The sequence below is a fragment of the Sebastes fasciatus genome, chromosome 12 (genome assembly GCF_043250625.1).
Source record: "Sebastes fasciatus isolate fSebFas1 chromosome 12, fSebFas1.pri, whole genome shotgun sequence".
NCBI lineage: Eukaryota > Metazoa > Chordata > Actinopteri > Perciformes > Sebastidae > Sebastes > Sebastes fasciatus.
This window is the reverse complement of record NC_133806.1, coordinates 8,810,432-8,822,061: the sequence shown is the minus strand read 5'-3', so window position 1 is coordinate 8,822,061 and position 11,630 is coordinate 8,810,432. Positions and strand designations below refer to the sequence as shown.

General features: G+C 41.2%; 1 protein-coding gene across 1 annotated transcript; it reads left to right on the top strand.

Moving 5' to 3' along the window:
• The first annotated feature begins 670 nt into the window (after positions 1–670).
• On the top strand, positions 671–8,963 carry LOC141778630 (cortexin-3). Its single transcript, XM_074653008.1, has 2 exons — positions 671–1,009; positions 6,304–8,963. Exon 2 carries the CDS (start codon positions 6,381–6,383, stop codon positions 6,630–6,632), a length of 252 nt encoding a protein of 83 aa, XP_074509109.1. The 5' UTR covers positions 671–1,009; positions 6,304–6,380; the 3' UTR covers positions 6,633–8,963.
• The last annotated feature ends 2,667 nt before the right edge of the window (positions 8,964–11,630 follow it).

The window sequence follows — 11,630 nt, the reverse complement described above, 5'->3', positions numbered from 1 at the left end:
CTGTTACTGTAATATATATTTCTTGCATAAAATGTTTTCAGTTTCATCTTGTAGTGTACTGTTTACCTGTAAAATTAGATAGTTTGTGACCTGGCAGTCATGTTGAGATCAGTTGAGGAAATACCAAGCACCGCCCACCAGCCGGAGCACAGCCAATAGGAACGCTCTCTCTCTCTCTGAAGTGACCTGTGATTGGCCAAAGTCTCCCGTCACGAGCTAGATTTCCTAAAGCCTGAAAACAAAGCCATGAGGAGGTGCAGAACACTTGAATTACAATATGCTGAAAGGTTATTATAGAATTTTTGCCCAATGATGCCAAAAACGTTCTGCCTACTGAAGTTTTAAAGGATTGTAATAGGATAATAAAATATCGTAAAGGTCACTATAAACTTACCATTAACGTCCACTGATATACTGATACAAATGCACTTTAACAAGCATGTTTAATTTTAATATTTTATTTTTATTATATTTTATTTTATTATATTTTATTTGTATTATATTTTGTTACACTTTGTTCCCCACTGTGGGACTAATAAAGGAATATCTTATCTTATCTTAATAATCTAATACCAATCTGATCTAATATTTTTTTTATCATGTTATAAATGTGACTTAATTTACAGATATAGCATGTGAGGGGACCACACCTTTCCTCCTCATCCTCATCCGCAACAACTCGCCTACTATACCTGGAGGATTGCTATGGCAACAGGTTGCCAGGAGCGACGGGGTACCACTACATCCCTGTGTGTCTGCGGGGATGAGCGGCGCGTCAGAAGACAAAAACAAGCGGAGCAGCACGTCGAGGGTGAGGTCTCTCCCAGCTCAGTCAGCATACAACAAGAACCACCACAGGTTGGGGTTTTCTTCTCTCGTTAAGTGAGGAGTCCTGCGGTCTGCAAGGGACGTCGTTGTTGTTGTTTCGGTGAAAGAAAACAGATCTGCCAGGATGGAGATCTGCTGCTGCTGCTGACGGAGATTCCCGAGATCCCCTCAGAAACAACAGGTTAGTGTTGACAGACTCTGTCACTTCCACACGACCACATTCAACCTCCAGGCTGGGCACCTTTTTACAACCAAAAAAACATGTTTTATTTTATGATTTGATTGTTTGTGAAAGGTGCCAGTCAGTAGTCTTTTGATGCATCCATCCACGTGTGCAGCGCAGGAGAGTCCGGCTGCATGTGGCTCATCATATACCGGCTCATTAAACCTGACATCTATGCAGCAGCTTCAGGACCAGTTTCACATACATAAGCAGGTTTTTATACCTTCATTTCAATGGCTGCTCTTCATTTTTGTGTTGAATTGTTGATGAGCTTTTTTCCTGCGTTGAAGCTGTGGGTGTGTCTGTCTACCTTTGATCACAATGAGATTACATATTGCGTTTTGGATGGATCAGGCAAAATAAAAGCAGACTATATATCAGTATGAGGATTCATTATCATCATTCTTATCAGCACTGTTTTGCATTTATATATTTATTAGGTGCATAGTTTTGCATACTAATCTAGAATGGCGTCATATTTGTACCTCATTTTGTATTTTTTGTAATGTTTATACCCTCCTTATAGATAGATAGATAGATGTACTTTATTCATCCCAATTTGGGAAATTATTGTGTTAGAGCAGCAGGTTATCCAGGCAATGCACGGAAAACAGTATATAAAATTTACATATATCAACACTAGAGATAAATATCTATAGAATACACAATATAAATAATATATTAGAATACACTATAAAAAATACCAGACTACTACAACTATCATAGAATAACCTATTATATACATTAGCAAAGTGTGCAATAACATACTACATACATTTTCCTCTTTTGCTTGCATTTCTTTACATAAAAATATGCAACTTGTTATAGAAAATTATAGAAATTATAGAGCTATTGTTTAAAATGTTTCATTCTAGAATAAATAAATGATTATTTAGATTATTTTTATTATTACAATTTTCATCTTTTTTTTGCTGTTTCACTGCAGGTTTGCCATTGGAAGGTTTGCATGTATTGGTTTGTTTGTCACATACACAAACAGTATATGTATAATGAAAATCAATGTTCTTTGATGACGCTAAAAGTAAGAATTAGAAAAAATATATATTTAAAATTCAAGATAAAAACAAATATACGTTAAAATGTACATTTCTACATATATTTAATAATTATTTGTTTTTATTTTTTGTATTCTGTATTTGTAAATTGTACGACTCATAGTGGCCGTTCAACAGTTGCCTTTGCAGTCATTTAATAACACGGGACATTTTATATCGTGAAATGATTGACATCCTGCTGGAAAATTAAGTCCAATAATTCCCCTAAACCATTTCATTTCACCTCCTCTGATGCATTTTGAATTCTCTATCAGTCATAATCATCTCTCTCTCTCTCACACACACACACACACACAAAGGCCTGCAGCCGGTTAAATCAACTTTTCAACATAATCTGCCTCATTTCTAAATATGGCTCGATGTCCCTGTCACACTCACCTCCTTGTCAGTTTTACTCTCAGTGCCTGACATTGTTTCATCTCCTCACCAGCATCCTTCATTGATGCTACACAGTTGGACTAAAATAACTTGAGCACTTAAATAATTCTGGTCACTTTCTAAAATCCCACATATCTGTATTTCCGTCAGCTGGGGGCTATTTTCGGGGCTACAGAAGTAATTATTTTTTTCCTGAAATGTAGCTGCTGATGATCAAAGCAGACAGATAACATGACCTTCTTCAAACAGCGGAGATTTCATTTTGAAATGGGAACACATCTTTCCAAAACTTGTCAAGTGAAGCTTTAAATGTTGTACCACATCTCCGTGTAAGACTGTCAAGAAGACCTTTAAACTCACTAAGTCATATAGCGCTGCTGATGATGTTAATGTTGGGAGTCTTTTGAGGTGCATTACATAACCTGCTAACAAATAGCAGAGTGGTTTATGGCCCAAAGTGCTAATACTCAGTTAACCTCACTGTGTCTTTGGAGGACAAGAAGACGAGATTATGATTTGACATGATGGAAAAGCGGCAGACAAAGAAAAACAGCCCGTTCCTTATCGTTCCTTGCAGCGAGGGCAATGAATCAATGCTGTGAAATATCATTTTTGAGTTTTAAGTGTGATGGATTACAGTCTGCTGATCAGCGAGGCAGGGCTGCTTTCTCTCTGTCTCTCTGTCTCTCTCCTGAGAGGGGCCTACAGACATTTTTTGTATTTCTTTAGGCAGAAAGACAGCTCCCCTGCCCGTCATGTCACTTCAAGCAGCCTCATAACATCCACCAGCCCTCCCAAGTGATTGTCAGCCTCTTTGACGGATCGTCATGCTTACAGGAGCGTGACCGAAGGACACAACCCAAAACAAAAGATTGGAGTTTGGGTATATGCAAACATTTCTTATGGGCATTGGTAATGATCTAATTACTTAAAGGTGCGGTGTGTAGGATTTGGCAGCATCTAGTGGTGAGGTTGCAGATTGCAACCACCTGAAACTTCTCCCGTGTGCCAAGGAGGAGAACTATGGTGGCAGATGCAAAAACGTGAATTGCCCTACCTAGAGCCAGCGTTTGGTCAACCCGTTCTCACAGCAACTCGTCAAATATCGCCATTTGGTAAGTGCCCCTCGGCGTCGGAAATCAACGCACTTTTCCTTTAATTGGCTCCACCGATCATTTTCTGATCAAAGTTTTTCAGCGTGCAAGTAAAACCAGGGCTACACTACACCATATTTCCTTTTTGGTTATAACATCTTACTCGCCAACAAAGCTCCCAAGATCTGTTGACGCAGCAGCATGGCGACAATGGCGTCCATTAAGACGAGTAACACAAGTAGTCAGCCACCCAGAGTTGTTGTCAATAGACTCCCATTTGGAGGTAAAAACAATGGTGAATGGGTAAATGTCCTAGGTTCTCTGTTGCAATGTGCACTCATTTTACAGAACGACATTCTGGTTCAACTTCAACCTTCTGCACTTACTGCAATTACTGTATGTGCATGCACATTTTATCAATACAATGGACAGTTGTAAAGGACATTTGGGTATGTTTACCTCAACTTCAACGACACAAAAGTTAAATATGAGCAGTCATGAGAAGATTAACAAGATAGGAAAGTCCGAAAAAAAACGTTTTCGCAACAATCACAATTTCTGTAAATTATTCAGATGTTCCTCTAATCTTTGCTTTTCTTTTCTTAATAATTTGTTAGAGTACCTCCGCCAAGGAGATTAAGTTTTTGGTTTGGTTTGTTTGTCTGTTTGTCAGCAGGAGTACAGAAAAACTACTTGCTCGATTTTCATGAAACCTAGTGTGTAATCGGCCAAGGAAGAACCCATTAAATTTTAGAGGATCTGAATCACAAGGCGGATACACACATTATTTTTCACTTATGGAAATGGCCTTGGCGGAGGTCTGCGTTCTCCGAGTTCCCTTCTAGTTTACATTGTTTCAGACCTTTTAAAAAATATTCAAATGAATCAAGGAAAAGAAACTCCTTTGGTTGAACTGGACACTATTAGTAGTAGACGTGCAACCATAGACATTACTTCGTGATCACAAGCCAAAACGTTTGGGAAACTTTGTTATCTGACTGCTCATGTTTCTTGATTTGATAGATTTAATGTATGTCCTCAGCAATTAAGTTGGTGAACAAATAGGATTCATGTCCAAAGCTACAGAAATAACGTGCAAAACAATCCCTTTAAGCAGGAAAAACAACCTGAGCAACTTGAGCAGTCTCACATATACAGTATAAGGTTTAAATAAACAATGTTGTGTGTAGTGCTGTTATACTGTAAGAAAAGAAGAAGACAAATTGTAAAACTGGTATGCGGCAATCACTCTGGGAGTTTGCTCAGCGGGAGAAAAGACATAAAACGATGAACAGTGTTTCGGGCTGTTTTTGGATTGATGAATTTACCTCCAACTCTCTTTATAGAACAGACAAGCCAACGGTCCTCTCCAAATTTAATGTATTGGGCCTGTTTTTGCCAGAACAAATGATCCACACGGAAAGCTGCAAGCTGTTCTTCCTGTTCAAATTCAGTCATGAGAAAATATTTTCCAATGCTGGCGAGTAAGCCTGGGCATCTGAAGCTGACTTAAGCACCTGTAGGGTCTTTGCTGTGGGAGTAATTACTGTCAACCTCAATCTCTGTATCTTAACCAAACTAAGTTTAACATATTAGAAATCTGCATCCTAAGTGCTTAGAATTTAACTCAAGTTGTTTGATTTAAAGGTGAATTTGTTGAACATGTTGAGTGCCATATGGAAGTAATCCCTTAATCATAGATAATCTGAATTTTGAATTTAGCACCTTTAAAGGACCAGTGTGTAACAATTAGCGGGATCTATTGGCAGAAATGTAATATAATATTAATAAGTGTGTTTTCTTTAGCGTGTAATCACCTGAAAATAAGAATCGTTGTGTTTTCGTTACCCTAGAGTGAGCCGTTTATATCTACATAGGGAGCGGGTCCTCTTCACCAAGTCTGCCATGTTGCACCGCCATGTTTCAACAGTAGCCCAGAATAGACAAACCAAACTCTGTTCACTTTTCCTGCTTGGGCCGGAGTCGATAACTTTACTCGCTTCTGTCTCCGCCACTCTCTCTCTTGCTTCACCACTCACTTCCTACATACACACACACTCTAAGCACTGGCGCTGCTCCAAATGACCTACACCAGTCTTACAACAACTGGCTCTAGAGAGGGCCATTTGCGTTTTTGTGTCGGCCACTGTAGCTCTCCAACACGCTTGGCACACGGGAGAGTCTTCAACTGGTGGCATTCTCCTCACTCATTTCACCTGGTTGGTAATCCAGCCTTCATTAACCTGTTTATGCATGCCTCATTGATGTAGCCTTGTCTGAGAGGACACGCATGCCATTGTTTAAAACTAAATGGTGCCAATGAATATGAATTGATGCAGATTGGTTGCATAGGAATATAATTAATTGGAGACTGGATTGGAAATTTCAGAATAGCAGGCTGTGGATCCAAAGTGCCAATTCAAAACCCCCTGAGCTGTAGAAACTCAAGGCCAAAGGAGTCCCCTGAGCCTTCTTCACTGACAGAGCGGGCTCTTCGCCTGGAGTTCCAAAAATAGAGAGCCACTTTGTTCTGGCCTGAGTCACTTTTTAGTTTTTTTTCCTCTTGTATCTTTAAAGTCTCTAGATTTGAGACTTTTTCTGTTTCTACGATTGCATTGTGTTGATATGTGTTTTGCTGTTTCATCTGTCAAACCACAGAGGACACGATCTCCAGTATAATCCGTCTGTTTGGATTCTCTCACAGGTCTTGTCCACTGAGCCCATCTTCACTTCCAAAATCTTTAAGCAACCGACAAAGAGCTGGAGCCGAGACGGTCAAGCATGGATATGCCCAGGATGGCTGAGGGCCTCTTCAGCAGCACGCTGTCCTCGTCAGGTGGCGGCCATCACGTGCCGCCCTACCTGACGCTGGAGCAGAAGGCGGCCTTCGTCTTTGTGCTGCTGCTCTTCATCTTCCTGGCCCTGCTCATCGTGCGCTGTTTCCGCATCCTGCTGGACCCCTACCGCAGCATGCCCTCTTCCAACTGGACAGACCACTCCGAGAAGGACACGTTCGATTACCGCATCGTCTGAGCAGCCCTGAGAGTGCATTAGATTTGCACAAATTAGAATTAAAAATTACAATAAAAAACTGATTTGATGCTTAAAGAACAAATGACTGCTGATTCACCAGGAAGATGACAGCTTTCGGAAAATCATCTGAAAGTTTGACTAAAAAGAATTTCGATGGCGGATTGTCGTCGAAATGAGCGCTAACCAGAGTTCAACAGCTTCTCCCTGCCAAATCTGAAAAATTCTCAACTAAGACAACCAGAACTATGCTATGAAGATAATTGATCAAACCCTCCGTCCAAGCGATGCACCAGAGCCAGTTTGGGTTGCTCATAACTTCCTTTCCCTGCCATGACTTGTTCTCCTGTGGACTACCTTGTTCCTCCTCCATCTCATATGTGGAAGACTTGGCGTTTTCTCACATCTCACACAGGGTCGAATATCTTTCGTGGTCGAAGCCAGGCAGTTGGATAATTACAGTGTTTACATCTAATCATGTTTACGTCCTTAGATTTGTATTGATAATGTAGACAATCAGTGTTTGAAATAGTTAAAAATGAGTGAATAGTTGATGAGTTGTTGAGGTCTTTTGTTTTTTGTCTTAATTTGTGGATGGACACGAGAGCTCCAAAAGACTTAGTGTGACTGATATGATTCAGGTGAAGAGGGATTTAATGCCTTATGTCTTTGTAAGATATTCTGCGGTGGTTGTTACCTTCTAAACAGTTGGTTAAGGCTGGTATCAAGGCCCTAAAGCAGGTTAAAATAATCACAAAGAAGGAAACTGTGGTGGAAAAGTTCTCCCTTTAATGTTTTGGAAAGGTTCGGACAGATAGCTGGCAATAGTGAGTAAAGCCCAATCCCAATGTCCACACTCACAGACTTTGAGGCGGTCGACTTTGGGGTCGTGTTAATCGTGTTTATCGTGTTTACCGTGTTTACGAGATGAGTCCAGATGAACGCCCCCCTCATAAGTGGAAAGTTTCTGAAAGCTCAGAGTTCAGGAGTTGTGACGTGTTGATGTTGATGTTGTCAGAAATGGCAGAAGCCATGGAAATTGAACACTTGAATGCCGAGCATATCGTGTACACGACTTCCCATGTTGTAAACACAAGTTCACAAGTTTCATTTGAAGGCACAAAAAATTACACAAATTATTATCAACCACTTCTTTTAACTTTGCTTAACGAAGTTTGACAAAAACAAGTAAATACATTTTTGACAGTTACCTCTCGTTTCGTAAGGCAAGAGCCTGGAAGATGTTCAAATAGGCAGTAAAAAATGTAAAATAAAAACACACACTTGGCGTTGTCAATGTAACGTGATATGTTGCCGCAAAGTGCAGTCCCATTCATATTTACACCATTTTAAGCCCTTGCAGCCTCTCACACTCAACCATTTACCCGGTGACTTCAATCAAGTCCCTGAGGGTTCAGGGTTTAAGGCCTTAGGGGGGACATTGTGATTGGGTCCAAGTACAAGTGTTCTGTGAGTGCGTTAAAAAACAATTTGTCCTTTCAGTCCTGGAGGGCCCTTCGGTGTTGTTCACGTCCTTTCGATGTCAACAACCAAAAGAGGTATTGAAGAAAAAAACGTTTACTGTGCTGTACCGTGTGCCTAATTTGAAAAAAAAAGAAGAAGTTTAGATTGATGTTTTAGGAAAAAAGAAAGAAAATGGGTTTCATATTTTTGTCTTTCAATGTAGTTTTTTTTGTGTAGTGCCCATTTAAAGAACCTTAAACAGCATTTTACTGCCTGCAGTTGGCATATTGACAGTTGGTATGCCAGAACTGCAGAGTGTTGATGATGAAGATGACGATGCATTTTCACATCAAACCCTTTACAAACTGATGTTGTGGCTCTTTTCGTTGGGCAATTTTTCAACTGTGCGCCTTATAGTGTAGATTGTTTACAGTATCTTAGGTAGCGGAGACACTGGAAATCAGCCAGTCACTAATGCGACTGTGTCTTTGCACTTCACGGAGATGTCATACATAAAAGAAGAAGAAGAAAATGCGTCCCCTGCTCTTGTTCCTGCCGGGACCGGAAGTGAACTCTGACCCTTTCGACGAAGTGTGATGTTCTTGTGATCTGCTGTGGCCTTTTCCTACCTATCGCAGATGTTGCGATGTTGTGCAGAGTTAATGTGTCGTCCCCCCCCCCCCCACTTCACTCCCCCCCGCATGTATTTCTTGCAGAGTATCCTCTCCATGCATGATAAATGGTGAAGTGCTTTAATCCTGATGTTGTAGCTGTGGGTCAGTTGCTCAAGCAGCTATTTCCTGTCTGTGCCTTTTGTTTCAATCTGTTTTTCGCCCGGAGCCACCGTTCTTTTTCTAATAAAAATGATCAGAGTGCACAACTGCTTTTTAATGTGTTTTATTTTATTAGGTTCATTCACCAGACGGTAAAAGTGGCAGGTGTTAAAGACAAACAAAAAATGGATGAGAAAAGCGTTCTATCCAAGCCACCCTGCCCTTTTCAAGGTATGTGCCTGAGGCCCAATACAGTCTTTTTCCCATTTTATCAGCGACTGGCAGTGGTAGCCGGCAGGTGTCTCGATTGGTTTCTCTGAACCCAGACACTTTGTCTGGCTGCAAACACACACACCCACCCACACTAGTCTCCCGGCTCCAGGCCCAGGCTGCTCTTTGAGCCGAGACCCTCAGAACACCATGCAGAATAACAATCTTCTCTCTGACACCAACGCTGAATATGTTGATATGCAATCATCTGCCGCACACCTCCCTGGAAAAACCTGCATCCTTTCTCACATTGAAGCAACACGTGGATATACCGACTTTGTTCGTGAGTGAATGCGTGCATCTGCTCTGTCTGTGTTGCTTAACAATTCTGCTGATATCACACATCCACAGGTTTTATTTTTATTTTTTTTAGGGCGGGCCGGGGAGCTGAAGCGGATCAGAATTTTAAATGCGAGCTGATCCCACAGAGGAGAAATGTGCAGTGTCTGCTCTTTGGTTTATTATGTAAGAGACAACCTTTATTGAAGCCCTTTCACTGTTTGCTCATTTTTAAAAGTCAAAATAGTGCCATCCGAGGCTGATTACGGCTGTAATGTGAAAGCAGAACTAAACGTGCATCTTTTTTTTCATAGAGAAACCTGCTCTTGCTTAATGTATGCTGGCAGGAGGAAGAAGCCAGTTTGTTACACGAGCAGCTGTAAGTAGTGATGACAATCTGCTGGGATGTAGGAAACATCTGAGAATTAGGTATGTTGATATCTATTATTTAAAGAGGACCTATTATGCTTATGCACTTTTCAGCTGCATACTTTTGGCTTTCTATTAGAACATGTTTACATGCTTTAAGGTTCGAAAAATGCTTTACTATTCTCATACTGGCTGTGCTGCATCACCTCTTTTCACCCTCTGTCTGAAATGCTCTGTTTGAGCTCCTGCTTCTCCCAAAAAGCCCAGTCTGCTCTGATTGGTCAGCTGGCCCACTGTTATGATTGGTCAACCAAAACAAACTCTTCGGACACCACTCCAGCTCCAATCTAACTAGCTTAGTTTGATGGGGTGCCAAACTAGCTGCTAGGCAGGTATTATGCAAATGTGTTACTTGGTGACATCACCGGGTTGCGGAAGAAAAGGCGGGACTTCAAGCGAGGTGTTTCAGGCAGTTCAGGAGCAGTGTTTCTGTGGGGAAGAGTAACTCCTTTTGGCGTGGGCTACACAACAAGTAAGGGATAATGTGCAGCGAGCCAGTCATTGTTGTGAAATAAACCTGCATTGCCCTGAAGGGGTTTATTTCACAACAATGAGCTGCTAGCTGTACATTATCCCGCTTATTACACGGCTGCTTACTCAAGAAATCAATAGTTTCCGCCACAGTCCGACATCAGAACTGAGTCCATAGCAACGATCTGTTATACATAGCATCTGCTACAAAGAAATAACAGACCGTGGAACGCCGAGAATGCATTCAAGAATGATTCTGACATGAAAGAAAAAACGCCTTGAAAGTTATCAGACCTCCTGAAGCCTTTGCTTATCCCAAACATACTTTTTGTTTTCCTACGTGTGTCACCCAAGGGGTTTGACATGCTGATCATTCTGAGCGATACCCAAAATAGAAACAAATCATTTTGGATTGAAAGCCTTCATTTTCTGTTTCTGAAATCTCATTAGCTCATACCAAACAAATTATAATCCAATCTAAACACGCCTTTAAACAGCAAGTGTGAGCGGCGGCAAAAAACATCAACCATTATGGATCAATATCACAGTCATGCTTTATGCAACATGACTCATATTAAAGAAAGCCTCTGATAATTGAATTATTTTCCCTCTCTGCCGTGCGCGCTCAGACGCCTTACGCTGAATTTATTCCCCTCCCAAGCGCCCCATTTCACTATTCAGCCTCCAGTTAATTTTATGGTCTCTGAACAGGTTGGAAGGGACTGTTCCCCTGTGAATGTGAATAGCTGTGCACGAGGACATAAGGAAGGGGATTACTGATATTGTATAATTGATTTTGCAGCCATTCCTCTTATTCCCGAGAGCGGTGACGTTCACAATAGTCTGTCACCTATTTCCCTGAATAGCGTGAGGCTTCAGGGAACATTACCGCCAAAGAAAAGATGATCACCAGCATTATTAAAAAATGCTTCAGGTCTGGTAAGCCATAGTCGAAGTCCATCTTCGTCAAACCCGACCCCTGATTGTAGCACTATATGGAAAGTTGAGGGATCAGCTAAATGATTACAATTCATCCCGAGTGGAACACGAGTTTCATGGCAATCCATCCAGTATCATCGAGCTATGCCAGAGAGACATACGCATTAGAGGTGTAACGGTATGTGTATTCGTATTGAACCGTTCAAGTACAGGGCATTCGGTTCGGTAAGCAACGTCCTTTCAGTGCGCCCTTCGACCCAAACAGCTGTTTATGTCTACTACTCGCACGTGGAACAGAAATTCTGGAGTGCAAGTTTTACCCCCATAATTTTGGTTGTGCACCAGCTGTAGCATGCTAGTTGGTTTAGCCTGGTTA